This window comes from Podospora anserina, chromosome 7 (assembly GCF_000226545.1).
Source record: "Podospora anserina S mat+ genomic DNA chromosome 7, supercontig 1".
Lineage (NCBI taxonomy): Eukaryota > Fungi > Ascomycota > Sordariomycetes > Sordariales > Podosporaceae > Podospora > Podospora anserina.
The window spans coordinates 408,693-429,194 of NW_001914854.1; the positions used below are offsets into that span (position 1 = coordinate 408,693).

A 20,502-nucleotide genomic window follows, 5' to 3' on the forward strand; every position below is an offset into this window, starting at 1 on the left:
ACTACTAGTCCTCCGCAGCCCGATGCTTCCCGATCCTCCGCTCTGCCTCCTCGGTGCTGGAATCCCGCTTGGTCCCGGAATGGCACTGAACCCACCCTCGTCCATCCTGCTAAAGGTTCCCCGTCTGCTAGGCGTCCGGAACTCCCCAGTGTCTCCCTCATCCAGTTCCAGCGTGCTGTAACTAACGCTGTGACTTGGATTGTGACCATGATGCGACTCCCTCCCACTGTGCATGCCCAGACTACTCCTCGGCCTACTTAGTGGTGTTCTGGACCCCGTGAGACTGGCCCTGCTCATCGGCCTAGGAGGTGGCATGGCGGCGCTCGAGGGACCACCGCCGTGCAATTCCTGTCTGCTAACCGGCCGTGCGTAGCTCGAGACGCTAGCTCGACTGCTGGGCCGTGGGATATCGGATGCATCGGCTTGGTGGTTAGGGTTACGGTTGGGCAGCGGACCAAAGGACAATCGGGAGACGCCCGACGTGCTAAGTCGGGGGACGTGCTTATTCGCCGTTGAACTCGAAAGGCTGCTGCGGAAATTGGATGGCGTTGGTTTGTCGTCGCCGTTGCTGATCGTCGACGATGCTGTGGAACCGGCGTTACGCTTCCTACTGCGTATTGTGACCGAAGATGGTACCGTGGGAACTGTTCTTGGTGAACCCCGTGGTGGGGTGCTCGTCGAACCTGCAGGGAGCTTGGACCGGGCAGACTGCACACGAGCTTCCAGACGCTGCATTTGTGCTGTGAGCGTCCGGATATGGGTGAGTGAATTGGACGGCGGAATCTTATGCGCCCTCGTGCTTGGTGGTGGCTTGCTGGTAGTCGAGTTTCTCTGGGCAGGCGTGCGCAATGCGGCGGAAGCAGTCGCCACACGATTGCCCCGGGTTGAAGAGCTAGACGCACCGCCAACGGACCTTGGTTTAGATGCCATGCTGCTGTCGGCAGAAGGCAATCGGGATTTCCTTTGGGACGTAGGACCTTTTGTGACGCTGAGTCGTGACCGGGACAGTTGAGAGATCTCCGAGATGGAGGGTGATGGTGGGTCTTGAAGTTCGGACAAGGTGTCCGCGGTGGATAGCGACTTGGTGTCGGGTGGGGTGGTGATCATTGGTGAGCTTGCGGTCGAGTGAGGTGAGCTGCCAAATGGCGGGGAGCCGGGGAGCGAGAGGTCAGTGGAGAGTGTCGATAAATGGCGGGCATCCTGCTTCTTGATCTTGTGCTGCAAGATTTCGGCCTCGATCTTTAGATCCGACAACTCCTCCCTCAACCGCTGAGTCTCTACCCGAAGCTGTTCCCTTTCCTGTTCCCCAATCTTGATCTCCTCCTCCAGCAAGACAGCCCGTTCGATGGCGACATTGTACTTGGACTCGAGATCCTCCAGTGATGACGTGGTGTTGCGCGCCTGTCGCTCAAAGTCGTCATTTGCTACCTCGATGTCCCGTAGTCTGAGCTGCAAGGTCCGGTTTGTTTCGCGAAGGGTGGTGATCTCTTTCTCGAGAATGCTTTGCGCCGCATTTGCCTCGGATTTGGATTCCTTGTATTTTCGCTGGTAGGACGTGTCAGCCAAACCGTCACTCGAGTGCGCTCATAAGGAGATATCAGTACCTTCCATTCCTCCACCTCATAGCTCAGGCTCTCGGCCTTTTTCTGCAGAGCCCTTTCCCGCTTGTCGGCAGCATCCAGGTCCTTTTCGAGCTCGGCTTCTAGCTCTTTGCTTGAGGCTTGGAATTCCGATAGTTCCTGCTCGAGCAGCTCGTATTGCGACTTGTACCACGCGAGCGCATCCTGGGGGTTGGCCTCGGCGCTTGGAGGGGATGATGGTGACTCCGACATTTTTGTTGTAATTATTTGTTGGTTGCTGTTTTTTCGTAATTTTTGCTATGCGATACTGCGAGATGTAGTGGCTGTGATGCGCAAAAGGGACGAATCTCGCATGTGATGATTGTGGGAATAAATTAACTCTAGGGAAAAGGCGGTCGGAAAGAACGTCGGACAGTTGGCAGCGAAAACAGAAACTGAAAGCAGATATGAAAGTCGTGGATCGTTATCGTAAAATGCAGCGGGAAGGCTCGAGGCGTTATGCGAAAATGCGGCAGGTCATGGCCGACTGTGAGTTCCCGCGATGGGGGGGTATTTTCCTGGTGTTGAGCGACGACGTCAACAACTGAGGTTGTAATCTGCGGGAGGTGGAGGCGGAGGAGGAGAAGGCGGTCGCGGGGGGATGAGTGACAGGCGAGAGAGAGACAGAACGCAGAGAGAGAGAGAGAGCGAGAGGCAGCTTACCCGACGGTCGCGCGGGCAGGAAAAGGGCGTCTTGGACAGTCGGAAAGGGCGTCGAAGAGTCCGGCGGTGGACTTGATCGAGTGATCGCACTTCGCGACCTACTTACCTACCTGATTCCGTCGTAAGTCGTCTCGGTTGGCGATTGCGATGTCGTCGGTTGTCGAGTTGGCGGCGGGCGGGAGGGAAGGTTGGATGCTTCCTCGTTCTCCCAGTCCTGGTCCCGGGGCTGGGTGTTTTCCTTGGCACCTGTGGGCTCTTCCTCTTCTCCCTCTGCTCTGCATGCGCTAATGGCACCATGGCAACCGTGCACCATTTGCTCCACCCAACCTGAGCTTCTTTTAGAGTCAACAAACCCACTTTCAACCTCGTCAACATCAACAGAGCACTTTATGTACTTTGATGTCATGACGTTGGTCTTGCTCTTGGAGACATTTCTCTTTCATCTATCCTACCTCTTGGACTCATCTTCTTCAAATTCATTGTCTCTACCACACAATCTATCTCCCTCCCTATTCTTCTTCATCCATCCGCGTATCTTCTTCAACATGCTACCTACCTAGTTTCCCGCTGTTTTAGCAGGACGAACCACATTCACTCCCACCCAACTAGATCTTCAACACAGCCAGTCAGCCAGACTTGTTGCTCACACTCACACTGCCGATTCTACCCCAGCTCATGCCAACTGCCCGCCCCTGTTCTGCTTTAAATACACCCTGCCCTATGCTAAATGTGTCGCGCTGCTTGCTTGCTTGCGCCTGCTGCGCTGTCTTGCCTCTGACAGAGCGATCCTTTCTGCAGCCCCAGGATCGACCAACGCCGCGCGCCATCCACTGCATTTGAAACGGTTTGCGCATTTGCCAAATATCGCTTTTTGTGTGTCGCAGCAATGCCGCTGCCAGAAAGATGAGCGGGTGGTCTCCGGTCCCGCCCACTTATGACTGGTCATCCGATCACGCATCCTTGGCGACTGCCAAGTGGCAGACACATGACGGTGTTCAGTCTTGGTTTTCTTTTATAGGAGGGTATCGCGGTTCCTGCATGTGCCTGTTTCTGCTGTGGCACCCCATCACATGGTGGTGTTGTGTTCCTCTGAGTATGTGGAAAGGGTTAGGGTCGGCGCCTGTCATGCAATGGCCATTCCAAACACCACACTTGTGAGAACCACAGCAAGGTATTCATGACTTTGTTGTATTATCATTTGTAGGAGGTCTTCTCCGATGCCCGCCAACTCCATGCCTGCTGCTGCTCAACTAAGCCAGTCCCTCATTAAAGCCCATACTTTTGCGTCTTCATAAAATCCATGCCCGCCGCAAAATGAAACAACTTGGCCGCCACAATAAACCTCTCCCTCTTGCTATACTCCACCAGCTTCTCATATAGCTCTGCCAGCGGGACGACCACCCGCTCAATGTGCTCCCCATCCTCCAACCTCTGCTCCGGCAGCGAGCCCGCCTCCAGTTCAGGCACCTCCACCTCTACCATAGCCATCTGCATATTCGCATTCGACAAGCCCGGATCAGCCGCCTGCACCGGGCTGACACTCAGCACCCTGCTCACTTCGTACCCCGTCTCCTCCTTGAACTCCCTCACTGCCGCCTCTTCGGCTGTCTCATCCTCGTCGATAAGACCGGCAGGCCACTCGACAGTGTAAGCGTCTAGTGGGGGGCGGTATTGGATCACTAGCAGTGTGGAGGGGGCCTTGTTGGGAGAAAGCAAGATGTTGCCAATCGCTACAGCGTCGACGCCTGTCTTGGCGGAGCGAGTCTTGCGGGAGGCGACCTCCCATGTGCGTGCTTTGCCTGTTTGGTCGGTGTACTCGATTTTTTGAAGAGTCACCCATCTGGCTTCTGAGGTGGGAAGTTCCGTGACCGAGGTGATGGCTGGTTCTTGCTTCTTGTGGAGGGTTTGCGTCATTTTGGATTTGAGGATGTGAGGGAAGGAGTTGCGGCGGGGTTTGGCAGGGGCGGTCGTGGTAGAGTGATGGTGAAAAAGCAGGTTCAAATGCCGGTGGTGGTGGGTATGATGATGGTGAGGATCTGTGAAGGTGGTGGTGTGCTTGTTTGGGGTGAGGATGAGGTTGTTGGTGAGAGAGGGAATGAACAAGTCCATAAGAGGGCGAGTCAAAGCGGGGCTGGCTGAGCGGCGAGGAATGATGCCCCGCAACTGCATGAGATGAAGAAAGGTAGTCAAACGGAATACTTGGTAAATATGATGGATAATTGGAAGAAGTCTTTGACTTTGTTTCTGCTAATTGACACTCTTTCTCAAGATTTTCAGATTCTGGGGGCTGAAACAGTTCAGATTCAGTTGATGAGTTCAGATGGCAGTCTCGACTTGGATGAGAGGTGGGTCAAGTTGCGTCACCATCTCAGCGCAATTCAGGTACGGGTTAGGGTTTACAATGACGATGACAATGACAGCAATCGAGGAGGCATCATGCCAAATTATTGACAACGACAAAGAGCCTTGAGCTTTCTAGAGTATTTACAGCTCGATCAACTATGTACAGGAAAGAGCAAATTCACCACCGAAAGTCGAACAGCAGGGAGACCGGAGCTTCCAGCATGGCCCCTGCCTCATTCCGTCTGCACCGTATCCCCTTTCACGGAAGGAGCTTAGAAGTAGCTCTGGTCAATGACGGCAGGTCCGGGGACCTTGTAGGTACCAAAGTCGCCCCAGATGTTGATGAGAATACCAGCTGTAACACAATCAATCATCAGCACGAATGAGGCGAGAAAACAGCGCAAGAGGAGAAGAGTTCACTCACGGTCAGAAGCGCTGTAAGCACCCGGAAGCCTAACACCAGCAGGAAGCTGACCGCTGCCGCTGTTGGCAACTCTAACCTGGTAGCAGCTCATGTAGAACTGCGCACCACCGCTCGAGCCGGCGGTATGAAGAGCGATGGCCTCCGCTCTGACGAGGTAGTCACCAGCGGGGATCTTGCTGGGGATCTTGAACGTCCGTTTGCCGCAGTTCTTGTTGAGGGTGTCGGTGCCCCAGGTCTTGCTGCCGGCGTCGTAGCCGAACTCGTCGACCTTGAACCACGAGGCAGAGGCGCCATCGGCCGTCTTGGCGTCGTTGACCTTGGCCATGTAGACGATGACGGGGCCGAAGTGGTTCCCGCCGATGGCCTCGTTGGCGCAGGAGCGGTCGTTGGGCTGGGCGTGCATCTCGACGAAGAAGGAGTCACCGGCTGGATGGAAGTATCAGCATTCGGAACAGGAACACTAAGGTATGAGAGACATCAACGTACCGCTCACCTCGCAAAGGCCAGCAACGCCGCGCGAACCACCGACATTGCAGGCAAGATCAGAACTGCCAACGCTGGTGACGGGAGAGTTGTTGGGCTAATAGATGATGTTAGTCACCGGGGCACAGCTAGGGGATTGGAAAAGCTCATACCGGCATGCGAGTGCATGATGTGCCGAAGTCGATCGATCCACTGCCAGCCTGTTGGAAGATGCTGTGGGCAGCAGCCAGGGGGGCGAGAACGCCAGCGGCGACAAAGACAGACTTCATGTTGGTGGTTCCTCGGTTGAGATGTCTAGATGAGGGAGGCTGCTGAGTTACTCGTGCTCAACCTCGCACAGAGACGACGATAGCAGCTTTTATATCCCTTTCGATTCCTCAACACCCATCCTCATCAGTCGGCCCTCCGCCAACCTCACCCACAATTTCACCGACTCGCATCACCCTCGATATTAGATCTACCGCTCCAACGGGCCGCAGATTCAACATCCAAGCCTCGCCCGTGCCCAACTTCCTCAATAGGAAGTCTACCAGTACTGTTGATCAACATCACCTATGCCAATCCAGCCCATACCTCCCGCCCACATCATTCTCGGCACCAGCCGGCCAACCACTCCGCCAACAAGAAATATGAACCTGGTTTCCCTCATGCCTTGCAGCAGACAACAACCGTTCGTTGTTTATCTGAACCATTCCCGTCCCCACAAAAGTCCACCCAACCCGCAATGCAACGCCGATCATTCTCGGTACTACATCCTCCATGATCCATCTGGGACCCGATCTTCAAAACGGCCGACCAAGACACAAAAGAATGACGATATACCCGCTTCTTGGGTAATTTATCCCGCACACGTACACACTTGCACAAGCGGAAGACGGCGCCGCAACCGAAAAAAGCGACAACCGAGATCCATCCCCATGCAGCTCTCTACCGTCCCGCGTACCGGACCAGTGCCGTCCGCGAATAAACCCCAGCTTGGCAGATTATGCGATGCCGTCTTGTTTGGTGAGTCGTCAGCAAAAAAAAAAAAACCGGTGGGTCGAGATCAGATCGTGGGGAACATAGTCCCGAAAACTCCGTCAATGGGGAGTGGTTAGTAAGTTATGCAAGAAAAAAGGACCGAAAGAGGCTGACGATTGCAAACAGACGAAGAGATGATGTTGCGCGCGAGAAAAGACCTGTTGAACCTGGTCAGCCTGTGGTTCAATAATGAGCCATTCTCTGGGTTGAATTTGCAGGAGGACGTCAATGAGCCAGTCTTTGTCCAAAAAAGCAGTCATGAATTGCAAATGTATCGCAGTATGTGGTATCACCTCCCAAGCTGTCCCCCTCCCCACCTTTCACCCCAGTCCTCTTACGCTCTCCTCCCAGTCAAGAGATCCATTTCTTCCGGCCTCACCCTCTTGGTCTTCTTGAGCAACTTCCATACCAAAATGTTCACCAGATACACCACAATGCCGATGTAGCTCGTCATAAACTTGTCGATCTGGAACTGGGGGATGAAGGCCGAGTACCCGCTAAAGATAATAACCAAGATGGTAACCCCGAGCGCAATGTAGGAGCCCCATGGCAAGAGAGGGTTGCGGTAAGGCATGATCTCTCGTGGGATGCCTTGCACCTTCATGGCTCTGATCATGGAAATGTAGCTAACCAACACGGCGACCCAGTTCAGAGCGCCAAAGACGGTGACGAGCGAGACAAAGTATCCAAACACTGTCGCGGCATCCTTGGTGGCGTTCATGAAGCCGAGGGCAATAAAGATGGAGGAGAGGGCTACTGCGGGAATGGGTACGCCACGCTTGTTGGTGCGCTCCATAATCTCTGGTGCTTGTCTGTCCTTGGCCAGGGCCCAAACAGTGCGTGATGCGAGGTAGATATCCGAGTTGGCGGCACTGATCGTGAAGACTAGCAGCATTCCGTTGACGGCATCGGCGAGCTTGGCCACACCGGCACGTTGAGCTGCAACGGTAAAAGGGGAGGCCACTGTTTCTGGTCAGCTTGGCAATTTCAGCACGTATATGGGCCACAACTTACATCCGCCAATCCTCTCCCTTGTCGCCCTGAGCAACTCGGGACTGTTGTACGGGACGGCCATCCCGAGGACCAGCACACCGGCGACGTAGAAGAAGACGATTCTCAGCAAGGTCTGGTTCACAGCCCTCGGCACGTTCTTTCTCGGGTCAGGCGTCTCGCCAAAGGCCACACCCACCAGCTCAGTGCCCAAATACGCAAAGGTTGCCTGCACGATGCAAGCCCAGACACCCAAGAATCTGCCGGTCGAGCCATGGACGTAGAAGTAGTCATCCTTCCAGCGCACATTGTACTCAGCAAATGCCCCCGGGTCGGTCCAATACCAAAAGCCTGATCTGAACCCCGAGGGACTGCCGCCCAAAGATAGAATGAAGCACATCAGAATCAGCATAATGATTACCAGCGCCTTAGCAAGCGACATCCAAAATTCTGCTTCGCCAAAAAATCGTACGTGGATCAGCTGTGCCTCGGTGTCAGTCTTTCTCTCATGTCTCTTCCTGTCCCAGGACGAGCACTCACATTCAGCAGTATAATCACCACCCCAAACACCACAATCCACACACTGACATTCAGATCCTCGACCCAATACTGCAATATGATGCCCGTCGCCGTCAGATTATTCGGCAGCACAATCACGTATTTAAAGAAGTAATTCCACCCCGTCGCAAACCCCATGGCCGGGTCGACAAACCTCGTCGCATACCCAGAAAACGACTTTTTGTGCGGCAGCCAAGCACCCATTTCACCGAGCGCGACCATGACGACGTAGACGACGAAGCCCATGAGGACGTAACCGATGAGGAGGGAGCCGGGACCAAACTTTAGTGCTGTGCCAGTGCCGATGATGAGACCAGTGCCAATTGCACCTGCGATGGCCATCATGTCTGGGGAATTACTTGTTAGCACTAAAAAATTGGGAGGATAACACAGGAGGAGAAAGAGAGGCATACTGAGTTGTCTAGGCCGCATCCCGCGATGCAAATCATCCGGGCCCTCCACGCCCTCGTCCACCATGCCGGCTTCCTCGCTGCTGCTGACATCTTGGGCGCCTGGTGCGGTTGCTGGAGGGGGGGAGTCGGGGTGTTTCTCGTCGAGGGCGCGTTTTCTGAAAAAGGCGGCCATGTTGGCGAGGCAGATGCGAGTTCCTTTTCGCCTACTCGTGATGGTTGCGCAAAGGGACGGGGAGAGGGGAGGGGGAAAAAAGACAAAAGGACGGAGAGGGTGATAAGAAAGGCAGATAGATTGACGAGGTCGGAATCTCAAAAGTAATATATTTTTCCTACTGGCTGCTTCCCCGCCTCTCTCTGTCGGGTTTGCCAGATGATTGTGACTTGGTGCGACCTACCTACTTGGACGTGGATTGGGATGTGTGTATGGCCTCCCCCGCCAATACCCGTCGTCAATGGGCAGGGCTCGGTGTGCCGAAAGGGAAAGAAGGCTCAGATGTGGAAGTAGCATGCACATCAGGTCAGGGGGGCGCCTTGGACCTGACAAGGGCAGGGCAGCCAAAGGGGAGAGGCACCGCCAGACCAGATAAGGAAAAGATGGACCAGGGAGGATGTTTCTCATGTTTTTGGCTGGTGTCCTACTTTCATGGAACGGCCAGGTTTGGTGGGACCCAACCATCATGAGGTCTGGCTCGGTGATAAGATGGGGGTCAGTATCTCCCCGGCGAGATCATTCCGAATCAAGTCATTCCGAGGGCCGTTGTCGTGAGGGGAGGGGTCTCTGTGGCGTCAGTGTTGCTCGTGAGTTACCTGGGTGTTACATTCTAGATCGGTCAATGGGTAGCTGTGTCAGCAAGCAAACAGAGCCAAGGGCCTGGGCCGGCGGTAGAATCGCAACCTACAGTGACGATGGTTTGTCGTCGGTTCCCAATTCAGTCTATCCCTCCGCTCCCCCGGCAGTGAACATCACATCGTTGCGGCGCAGCTTGGCGAATCGAAACAAGCTTTGATAGCGCAAGCTTGGCCAAAATCAAGCAAATGCCCAGAAAAAAAAACGGGCGGGGGCGTTCGAAATTCTGGCCAGCCACACAGCCACTTGTAACGCTAGGCCCGGAAAGGAAGGTAGCTCAACAATCACAGCCGTCATCAACCGACAGACGGGGAGTACAGCATTCCAAATAGCTTGTTTTACGTCTTGATACAAGACCGAAGGCATCTCCAAGCCCAAAATTCTGCTTCAAAATCTTCTCATGGCTACAGCTGCGGCGCAGCAGCAACAGACAACCGTCGGTGTAGCCGCATGTTCACCTCGGCGTAGTCAACCTCATCCCCCTGGGCCGTAATCAACCCATATCTGATGAAAGGGTCAACAAAGACGGTTGTAGAGCTGCGCTTGGATTCTCTCCGAAGCAGAGCCGCCTTGTCCTCCTCGGGTGTCAAAAGGTAAAACTCCTTCACCTCATCAATATCGATAGTTTCGAATGGTGAAGTGCCAGCAGTTACTCCGCCAGCAAAACCGTGCTATCCAACATACCTATTGGGGCATATGCTGATGATTGTGCTACAACGAGGGACCCGGATCTTGATGACCCTGGTCGTGCCAGTGTACACTTTTGATTGTTGGCCACGACTACTCCCTGATATACTTGCTGAGGTCGAGTGTTTAACTGCTGGTGGGGAAAGGTTAAATGCGCGGGCCTCACAGTATGAAAGCTGGCGGGAGGCGAGAGTCAAATGGTGCATTTCGGTGCAGTTCAAGCTAGAGACCTCCCTTGGATAAGGCTGGTAAACAGCTGGCACACCGGCTGCGTAAATTTATGGCTCTCGATGGGATTAAATACTTTCTTTGACCTCTCCCAGCAATGAATTACGCCCGCATTCCTGTGGATTGCTCTGCCGTCGGCCTTTTTCTGTTGAGTTTAGGAATCCAGAGAGTTGATTTTAAATAACTCATGCAGTACTTTGCCTGCGGGATACAGGTGCCTAAAGAAGGATAGATACAGGTATTGAGCAATACCTCCCAAGCCCACCATAGCACTGATTATATTACCGAGCCTTGATAGCATCCAGACCGAGCTTTTATGACCTTAGGTTCTATCCCAGACCACCTTATCTGAGCTTCTAGAAGACCCAGTCCAAGCTTGAATAGCTTATCCCAGCTCTTATCATTCTTGTTGTGAGGTGAGGCTCCCTGGCATACCAACACATTGGAAAGGGGTCTGAGAACGTGGATGTTGTATCTATGCATCTGGGCATTGAGAATCTGTCACTCGTGATAGTTCGTTTTTGGCGGAAGTATAGTTGTTTGTGTCGAGGTAAGGTACTGTATTGCGAATCCCACTTTGGCAAGACCCAGACACCGGTTCCATGCTCTCTGGCTGGTTTTTCTTAGGGCTTTGTTGATATGAATTCCAGGTTTCCTACGAGTTTCATCCATTTTCGTGACTTGTGAGAATTCGTCATGTATTTCATGATCTTCTGGTTCAGATCGTCAGATATACATTTATATATTCCAACATGTCCAGATCATGAGCCATGACGCCCAGTGTGGAAGAAGTAGATGTATTATGTATATAGTATTAACAGACGATATATACTAGATCCCACTGTCCATGCCCCGGACGGTAACATCCAACAGCTGTTGCGCCCCACCCATCCTTGATGCGTTGCCCAGTCTACACAGCAATGGCCTTGAAGTCATCGGCGTAGAAATAGAGATACGGCGTGGCGCCGGAGTTGCGGAAGCGCACCTCGACCTCACCCTGGCCCGTGGCGTCTGTGGTGAATGTGATGCCGGTGGGACGGTAAAAGGCAGCGCTGTTGTAACATTGGTTGACGCTACCGATGACACTGCCCTTGTACAGGATGTCAATGCTGGTGCCGGCGTCATAGTTGAGGCAGCGATACAAGAAAGAGAACGCATAAGTGGTTGACGGGCGTCCGACGAAGGTCTCGCGTATGGCGACGTATTTGGAACCGGTGGTAGGCGGGTAGGGGCGGATGACAACTTGGCCGCCTGCACAGTAAGAGCCACCCGACATGCACGGGTTCACGCCGTTCACGACATCAAGCCTTCCGCCGGTAGAATCCCTTGTATCAGTCCATGGGAGAATGTTGCCGGTCCTCAAGTAGTCCTCGAACCCACCGTTGACGATGATGTTGGCGGGGATCGTGACGGCTGGGGCGGCGACGGAGACGGTAGCCACCACATTGTCCGTGACAGTCTCAACAACGGTGCTCTGTATTACCATGGAAGTCAACAGACGTCCAGAGAGAACAACGGGGCGGAAACACGACGAACCTCGGCCTCAACAACGGCAGTAGAAACAGCGGTCTCAAACACGGTCACGGTAGACGCGGTAGCGGTTGACAGAATGCAGCTGCAGGCCTTGCTGATGCGATCATCGTTGGACGAACACTGGGAGGCAATGACATCTGTCGGGTCGGGCAAGGCTGGATCAGCTTCGGTGATGGTGGGAGCTCGCTTCTGGTAGATGGTCGAGCGTTCGCTGCCAGTCCTGCATGGGGATGTGTGTGAGCAAAAGATAAGTATTCATGTACTGGAGGAAGCAGACCACGTACACTGTAAATGTTGCCGTGGTGACAGTGAGTGTCGTTAAGGCCGTCTCGACATTGAGCAAAGTCGATGTGACCGTCTCGACCTCGGTGACGGTGGTGGTAGCGGGTTCCAAGGCCAACCAAGAAGAGCAGAACGACTCTCCGAACGCAGGGTCGGCAGCAATAGCACCCAAGCACTTGTTGGAGCCGCACTTGTTGGTACAAGCCGCGTTGGACACGCCGGCCAGGATGCCGGCGCTGGTGAAGAGCAACCAAGACCTCATATCGTCTGTCCAACTACCCGAGGTAGTTAGGTTGATGTTGTTGTTTGAAAACGAATGTAATTGTTCAAGAAGAACTACGAAACAGAGGGCCAAAAATGAGTGACGCGGAGAGGAACTCTGGAGGATAAAGGACAAGAAAACAAAAACATGATGGACTTTTTGCCACTTTTTAATCAAGCATCAATGCCTGCTCTCTTTCATGCAGTTTCAAATGCACTATTGGGGGGCTTAAAATTTGATGGATCTATTTGAGCCGCACTATTGACGTCCTGGCTGTAAACAGTCATGCACCGACAGCCGCTCAGCATGTGCCACCCCGGGATCAAGCTGAAAACCCCCTGGGATTTTGATCGGTCTGGATCGTGACAGGGATCCGAACCTGGAGTGTCCCATCATCCGGCCAGTCGGAACCGAGACCCACCCACTCCACCGGGCCAGCCAGCCACCACATCGACATTGGACTTTTTTTTGTGCATCACAAACATGGCATTTGCGCTCTGTCAATTCAACCAGCAGTCTTGGCTGAGATTCTGTGTTGTTGGAATCTCGGGCCTCTTCCATCCTCCCCTGGCCGTGCACCAAATCCCCTCACATCCGCAAAAGCAGGCGCGTCATGTCAAAGTTGGGCCCGCAAAATCTTGAAGGAAGCTCCAGAGGACAAGCTCCCACTGTGGCGGCGATGTTTATCCTGGTTTCTGTCTCGGCTTGGACGAAACAGGGTGGGGGGCGGGCGGGAGGTCACCGAGCTCAGATTGCTGAAGAATTTGCATGTATCTCTCTGCCAATAGGCCGTGGAGACGGACTTACCGGCGATACATTTTTAGGGGACTCCGGGATAGGTGTCTGGGAGCCTGAGAAGCATGTTTCCCGACACTTTCTTTGCCAAGGTTGGCGAGAGGATTGTAGTCAAACTCCAAGATGGAAGGTTCAAAAGCAGATACATCGTGAACGTTGCTTGCCGAGGATTGCAAGACGCGGGCGGTACCTTGCGTAATTCGGACCAAAGAGAAATATACCAGGCAGGTAAACTTGGGGAATGACAGAGATAAACAATGGCGGCCATACCTCTAAAATCCGGTTCTGATGGCTTTGCGGATGGTAGTTAAGGTACCTCCATTTACTTTCAAAGCATACCGTCGTTGTTTTTGGGTTCGATGTTGAGGCTGAGTTGAACAGGAAGAATGGTTACAGGGAGTTCTCCCGCGAAGTGAAGGAAAAGCTAGTACGGATAGGTAGGTAGGTAGCTATATCCGACTTTAGCTCCGGGTCACAGGTTCAGTCATCTGATCTTCTGGCATGTATACACTCTTGTTGTGCAGCTACCCACCCTGCTCTTTTGCTGTCTTGCCCCAGCCTCAAAGCAGAGAGCGGCATTTCTTTAATCTGGTTTTGGATGAGACTACAAAGAGCATTACAGCCGCTTGCTGTTGTGGCTATTGTCCATCTCATGTTCGTGACATTTGTTTGCTTTCTATACAGCCTTCTCTTTGTCGAACGTTGGGGGGATATACCCCTGGTGGTTGCTGGGCCAACGCTCCACGAACAGCATCGCGCCAAGCCACCACCTCTTGTCCAAACTTAGATTAAGATACGAGGAAAAGAATAAATAATAGGGTTGAAGTAAAGAATGTATTCTTATCGATTATCTGTTACAACTTCCCCGCCCATATACTAGTCGTCCACATTTAACCCCTGTTTCCTGGACTGGGAACGTGGAGCTTCAGAACCGGAGGGCTATTGGGTGGCACTGTAACTATGGTGGGTGGTGATGAAACAGGAAACTTCGAACTGTTAGCTCTTATCCCATCCGCAAACATCTCATTATGGGAACAAAAAGATAAGGTTGGTACGTACCGGCTTCTCGTCTCGCGACTATCACTGATGGTGAGGAACGTCCCCAGCGACAACACCCTTGAAGACTATAACTGATTCAATGCGAACCGTCCCCGGGGCGAAACCGCAAGACAGGCGTCTTGAAAAGGCCTCCCTCAAAGATAATGAAGACGGGTGCGACTTCCCGACTTCCGGGCCAGACTCCGTCAATTGAATACAGGTAATCCAATCCGGGTCATCACTTGTGAGACCGTGCATGGCGGTTTTGTTGTACATAGCTGTTAGCTTGCCATGCAGGACCCGCGAGCCGGTGATTCTCGTGGATCTGCTGTATGTGGTGATGGGATGAACTGCAATAGTGGCTGGCCTCCCGTTCCGAGCGCGGCTTAGTCGCTCATCTATCCGATATGCCGGTCCACGCTCCTCGCCGAAGTAGGAATTGGGGGCCAGTTCGGTATCGTTCTCGTATTGTGCTATGTCACGCACAAACCGCAGAACCATGACAGAAAGAGCGCAACAGGCTGATTGTACGTTGCCATCGTTTTTACGACGGTGCTGAAACCCGCACCAGGAGGCTTGGGCAATTTTGCAACGCTAGGCTGCGGACAATAGCGACATCCAGTCCTTGTGCCCATGAGGTGCCGTCTCTGACAGCCTTCCAAAGGTCCGGCGACATTCTTCTCAGTCCCCCAGCCATAAGATCGCGGTGGTAATGGCAGGCTGCGAGAAGCCCCCAGGCACAATTGTGGAAAGTGTGATAGAAGATTCTTCTGGCAATGAGCTGAGAGCGGTAAGTCCCATTGGACATCCTGTCTACAATGCTTGGATCTTCATGACGTGGAAGAGTCAATGGTCGGTCGGGTTCGAACAGAAGTCCGGGCAGCTTGGCTGCCAACTCGCTGAGAAGTGTCTCGGACGGGGCGGACATGGTGCTGACGAGCAAGTCAAGAGTTAACTCAGATCGGTTCGAGGGTAAAGATGGAAGGTTGTACTTACGAGATGCATAACCTGGAAGTGGTGGAAAGTTGAGGTAGCCTTTTCTAATCGAAAATGGGTGCCGAGGCCGATTTCCAGTCTCGTGGTGGTCGCAGAGGTAGGTGTTGGGGGGGGGTTAGAAAAAGTGCCAGACTGTATCGACTGCGAGCTCCCACTGGCAGATTGTTCAGCAGCACTGACCGCACTAGGGCACTGTCCTCAATTTTGAAGCCCACGAAATTTGAAATCTGAAAAGGCCTGCTGGGATGGAAGTCACTGTGCATTTTAACAAGTCGCAGTCAGGTAAGTCGTGTTGGCAGGAGCGTGGTTGGGCCAAACACCAGCACCAAAACACATGTTTCAGCTGATTAGAACCCTTTACAGGTGGTTGGTTTACTTTAACTTAGTAATGGTACCTCTCGGGCATGCATTCAACTGTGACCTCGGTGGAAAGGCTGGCGAATTGGCACTGCCAGGGCAGCTGGGAGCAGGACCATAGACCTAGATAGCTGGAATGCCCGCTCCAACATCCAACAAATTGGAGAGCCCTTCTCATGGTACAGTGGTAAGTGGGAGCACATGCAGGCGCCCGCGCTAGTGCTTCCTTGTTCGTTCGAGAGTTTGAAACTTGGAGTCTGCGCTGCTTTTACATGCTATCTAGTGTGTACGAGTGGAAGCCAGCGTTAGGGAGTTGCCCCCCCCAGCTTCCCACTTACCTCGAATATTCCAGGTTCAAATCCTGGGGTGAAGCATCAAGTCCTTGTTCTCCTTCATTTTTCTGTGTTTGTTTTTGTTTCCTTTTGTGTCACTCCTAGTTAAGGTACACAGGAAATTATCATTAAAATAGTTTCAAGATGATACCAAAATAACCTCATGGTGTGGCAGAGGTATGTTCTACCCTGGTGTTTTTGTGTCAACTACCTCCTACATCTCTATATTACAAGCTTATTTATCTGCTTTACTTGATAATACCTAGGGTATGTATTTTATTTATGTATTAATAGATAATTTTTCCTTATAGTGAAACTCTTGTGACTACGTGCATATACACACATTCGAGAGCATCTTGCAAAGGACACTCAATTCTCACACTTGGCTGATTGGATACTTCACAGTTCTTGTCGACATTGGTACCATTCAAAGGCGCGTTAAGATTACAAAAAATATCCTAGTAAAACATTTTGCCAGCCTCTGCTTTTTCCAGACCCTATGGAGCACGAGGACCGGCTAGAACATCGATAGCCTGACACGACTTCTCTCCTTCATCGCTTGCCCTCACCGACTACCTACTCCACACACGACTCGGGTATCATCAACACCAAAAGCCAAATAACAAAGAAAGCACCTATGCCCCAAGCCAAGTCAGCGGGAGCTCGATCAGCATCGAGACCAAGACAACCCACCCACCAGTTTCGATCACCGCCCCTCTCCTTTATCCCCCATTCGGCACCTAAGCCTGGGCCGTGATGACAGTAGTCGTCGCCCCCTTCACCACTTCCTCATCCTCCTTCTTCACACCGTCCTTCTCCCCGTCATCCTTCTTGGTCGCCGTCTCCTCCCCCTCCGGCACAGCCTCCAGCTTGGTCTTCTTCGCCTTCTTCTTCTTGTCCTTCTTGTCGGCCGCGCCCTCCTCACCCTCAACGTCGCTTCCCTCGGTGTCGACCTTCTTATCGGCCGTCTTGACACTGCTGAGGCACCCAAACAGGGACTTGAAGATGGCGGCGACCTTCTTGAGGGGGTTCTTCTTCTTGTCTTTGGTGGACGAAGCAGAGGATGAGGAAGAGGATGACGAGCTGGAGTTTTCCTCGTCGTTGTCAGATTTCTTGGCCTTCTTCTCCTTCTTGGCCTTCTTCTTGTCGTCGGCCTTGGTCTCCTCGGTGGCGGCGGCCTCCTCAGGTGTGTTGACGGCGACGGCAGCGTCAGCAGTGGGGGCGGTGGTGGTCTCCTCCGTGGCAGCAGCAGCGGGCTTAGGCTCCTCATTGGCGGGAGCGGCGGTGGCAGCAGGAGGGACAGCGACACCGTCGAGCTTGAGCTCGAGCTTCTGTTGTTCTTCGGCCATTTTTGGTGATGATGTGGGGAGGTAAAGACTGTGAGGGAGGAAAGTTCAACTCGAAGGCGAGTGTGAGAGCGGTGGAAAAAGGGAAAAGGAAAAGAAGGGAATGAAGGAATGAAGAAGATGGAGGAGAGAGCGAGTGAGAATGGAGGAATGAAGGAGAAGATGAAGAGTTTCTTTCTGCTAAAAAGGGAAAAAAGGGGGGGCTTTGCGTGGAGCCTCAATCTAACATCACCTTTTCAGTTTGTCATTGCTGCTGGGGCCCGCTCTCAGGCCTTCCCTTCTTTTGACCCCAACACTTTCATCAAGCACTTTCTTCACCACCGGCCGGCTGTCAAAATTACCATATCACGTATCGGCCAAATGGCTAATCTCGGTCGGGAGGTTACGAAGTAGAGACTCTGTACCTAGCGTTCGTCACGCGAAACCCAAGCGGCGGCAACCTTGGAAATTGGATTTCGGGGTGATACCGACACGCCGCTGCCATCTCGGCAAACAAAATGTTATCAGCTCTCGCAATCTCACACAGGTCGACACCACCGTCTCACCGATACCAGCCCAGCAGAACGCAATCTGGCACGGACAGGCAGTGCGCGCCCAGCGACAGCTCCCACGTTGCGGTTGACACCTGCGCCAAGCCCGACATTGCGGGCGCTATCGCCATGTCAATATTTGCCAAGAAAATGGTTCCAGAACACCGCCCGAGCCCCTGGACCCACCTCTCACGGCGGGTAAACCCCCCCGGGTCGGGGCCCCCGATCGCGTTAGTCAGGGGCATTGGCCTCGTCCGTCCGATTTCGATCGTGGCAGACCCAAGATCGCGGATTAACAAACATGATCGTCGCGGGAAGAAAAATGTTGAACGGCGTGGATGGTGATCATTTATTTGCGTGTGGTCGATCCAAGTTATATGCTGTCATCACGACTGTTCCTCTTCCCTCTCTTCACCCTCCTCCACCTCTCCTTCAGGCACCTTCAGCTTCCCATTCCCATTCCTCTCCCTCGTCCCATCTCGCCCCGTCATCTTCCTCCCAAACGACTTCTTGTCCTCATGACCAACCCCCTCCCAAGTCTTTGTATCCGGCAGCCCGTACGTACTGATCCCTCTCCCCCATGTGGTCCAAGGAAACGTCCATCTCACCACCTCTTCCGGCACATCCCCACCATCCGGCAGCATGTCCCTCCAGTCCTTTGGCTTGTCTCGGTGGATGAGGTACCCGCCTAGATGCCGATGCCAGATGTCTGGCGGTCTCTGGTCCGGATACTTTCCTTTGCGTGACGCGTCTGGGTCATGAGTCCAATGGGACGCGATCGAGAGCTGGACTTGACGCTCGATGCCGCGGTGGCCGGTGACAGTGGTGACATCGTTGGCCCAGCCGTATAGGTAAACAGAGCGGTTCAGCAAGGAAAGGTCGCTGGATACGCCGAGAGCCATGGGAGGGAGGCGGCCGGAAGAGATAAGAGAAGGGACCTCGTCATGGGTGATGTCTGGGACGACTTGAACCGGGAGTTGGAGGTCACCGGGAACTGGGACGGTGGACCATTTCTGGAGGGATTGGCGCAGTTCGTCTGCCGAAGGTGGTGGACTGGTAGGGTCGGCCGAAGGCGGGATGATGAAGGATGCGCGGGTCTCTTCCGAGTGGGTTGAGATGGCGCTGATGAGCTTGCGAAAGTATTTTGCGGCGAACTCGGTGCACACCAATTTCTTGCCCCGCAAGGCAGGATGCAGCACTGTGGCTAGGATGTCTTGACGAGACACCAGCTCATTATTATCGGTTTCGTGGTCGGCAACAGAGCGAGTGATGATTTCTTGCTGCACAAGAGGCTGCAGCGGGATGGGGCCATGATGAAGATCTGTGACGAGAGCCACGAGTGCGCTAGGGTCCAGGTTGACGGTCTCGGTGATTGTATTGCAGTCGTCTGGAGAGACGACCAGGTCACGCTCATGAATCAGAGTCTGGATGGCCGTTTCAAGAGGAGGAGGGTCGTTGACAAGGAACGGACTTCCTGCGCAGCTCAGATCGACCTTGACATCGGTTCCGCCAACCTTGTTTTTAATGTGATCCAGCACCCTGTCGACAACAGCTGATTGTCCTTCCTGGAGGCCAGGCAAGATCAGATGAAGGTGACGGCAGTGATTCCACCTCGCAGCCAAGATGACCTTGGAGACTGCATTGACGAATTCGGTATGGCCTAACCCGTTTCCTTCGTCGTCACCAGCCTCATCCCTTTCGTCCTCAGAATCAGCATCGCTTTCCCAACCTTCTGCCATGACTTGATACTCCAGTGTCCTAGCGGAAATGGACAGAAACTTTATCCATGTCTTTCCATTATCCACGACGGCATCAACAGTGACAACCTTTTCTTGAAAGGGCTGGTCCTTGTAAGCCAACCACCCGCTACCAGTCGGCACCGCGATGCGAGGACTCCTCGGGAAGTCTTTGTTGATGGCCACCAGCCCATGACACTTTTTGACCAGAGACCACCGGTCATCCCAGCAGCAAGACCTTATACCCATGTACTGGGCGGCGGAAATGTTGTTGCCATTGTCAGATTTTGTGTTTCGCTTTTGAACCACCTTATACAATGCGCGCTGCTGGACTTTGAGGAGAGGATAGAGTCCGTAGATGGGCCGAGATGCGTCTTTGGAAGCATTGGCGAGGGTGCTAAGCTCGTCTATGCAGGTTCTCCATTGTGCCAGGAGGGACTCGATGTAGCTGTCTAGCTCTGGACCTGGTTCCATTTCTGCTATTTTGGCGTTTGGTTTGGTCCGAATCGGGAGACTTGTAGATGAGTCATTGGGCTCTGATGGCGACAATTGTTCTGCTGTCGTTTTACCTGTAGCCATTTCACAGGTATTTCCGATTCCTGTCAGTCGAATTTGTAGTGAGATGCTGATATGCCTTGGCGATGCTGCTTGGGTTATTATTTTGAGCTCGTGCTGGATGGATGGACGTCGGATTGATGGGGGTGAATGGAGGGGCAGCAAACAGCACAAAAATAGAGGGGCAACTCTTGGCGCATCCAGGGTAGCTTCACAACATGGAGACAACAGAACCAGTGACTGCTAGCCACATCACACCACAACTTTCCACAATTTCCATAATAACAAAGAAGGCGCGATGGCAGAGTGGTCTAATGCGTGAGACTTGAAATCTCATTTCTTCGGAAGCGTCGGTTCAAATCCGGCTCGCGTCGTTTTTTTGGTGATTCTGGGAATTGACAACTCCAATCAGCTGATTTCAGCTCCAGCTTGCATCTCTGTGCATTATCTGGGTCCAGAGCGGGC

General features: G+C 53.2%; 7 protein-coding genes across 7 annotated transcripts, besides 1 other annotated feature; all 7 read right to left on the reverse strand.

Moving 5' to 3' along the window:
* Positions 1-3: 3 nt before the first annotated feature.
* Positions 4-1,832, reverse strand: PODANS_7_3790 (uncharacterized protein; the record flags this gene model as incomplete). Its single annotated transcript, XM_001907600.1, has 2 exons — positions 4-1,545; positions 1,605-1,832. Coding segments are annotated over 2 exons (1,770 nt in total), but the record flags the coding sequence as incomplete, so codon positions are not given.
* Positions 1,833-3,548: 1,716 nt separating this feature from the next.
* On the reverse strand, positions 3,549-4,451 carry PODANS_7_3780 (uncharacterized protein; the record flags this gene model as incomplete). The annotated part of the gene is made up of 1 exon (XM_001907601.1): positions 3,549-4,451. The coding sequence occupies one exon, from the start codon at positions 4,449-4,451 to the stop codon at positions 3,549-3,551; it is 903 nt and encodes a 300-aa protein (XP_001907636.1).
* A 446-nt stretch (positions 4,452-4,897) lies between these two features.
* On the reverse strand, positions 4,898-5,801 carry PODANS_7_3770 (uncharacterized protein; the record flags this gene model as incomplete). Its single annotated transcript, XM_001907602.1, has 4 exons — positions 4,898-4,980; positions 5,050-5,475; positions 5,536-5,629; positions 5,685-5,801. The coding sequence occupies 4 exons, from the start codon at positions 5,799-5,801 to the stop codon at positions 4,898-4,900; spliced, it is 720 nt and encodes a 239-aa protein (XP_001907637.1).
* A 1,085-nt stretch (positions 5,802-6,886) lies between these two features.
* PODANS_7_3760 (uncharacterized protein) lies at positions 6,887-8,685 on the reverse strand (the record flags this gene model as incomplete). The annotated part of the gene is made up of 4 exons (XM_001907603.1): positions 6,887-7,515; positions 7,567-8,023; positions 8,083-8,447; positions 8,514-8,685. 4 exons carry the CDS (start codon positions 8,683-8,685, stop codon positions 6,887-6,889), a joined length of 1,623 nt encoding a protein of 540 aa, XP_001907638.1.
* Positions 8,686-11,185: 2,500 nt separating this feature from the next.
* PODANS_7_3750 (uncharacterized protein) lies at positions 11,186-12,352 on the reverse strand (the record flags this gene model as incomplete). Its single annotated transcript, XM_001907604.1, has 3 exons — positions 11,186-11,749; positions 11,812-12,028; positions 12,093-12,352. 3 exons carry the CDS (start codon positions 12,350-12,352, stop codon positions 11,186-11,188), a joined length of 1,041 nt encoding a protein of 346 aa, XP_001907639.1.
* A 4,258-nt stretch (positions 12,353-16,610) lies between these two features.
* PODANS_7_3740 (uncharacterized protein) lies at positions 16,611-17,219 on the reverse strand (the record flags this gene model as incomplete). The annotated part of the gene is made up of 1 exon (XM_001907605.1): positions 16,611-17,219. The coding sequence occupies one exon, from the start codon at positions 17,217-17,219 to the stop codon at positions 16,611-16,613; it is 609 nt and encodes a 202-aa protein (XP_001907640.1).
* A 913-nt stretch (positions 17,220-18,132) lies between these two features.
* PODANS_7_3730 (uncharacterized protein) lies at positions 18,133-20,061 on the reverse strand (the record flags this gene model as incomplete). Its single annotated transcript, XM_001907606.1, has 1 exon — positions 18,133-20,061. The coding sequence occupies one exon, from the start codon at positions 20,059-20,061 to the stop codon at positions 18,133-18,135; it is 1,929 nt and encodes a 642-aa protein (XP_001907641.1).
* A 268-nt stretch (positions 20,062-20,329) lies between these two features.
* Positions 20,330-20,411, forward strand: a tRNA (tRNA-Ser).
* Positions 20,412-20,502: the final 91 nt, after the last annotated feature.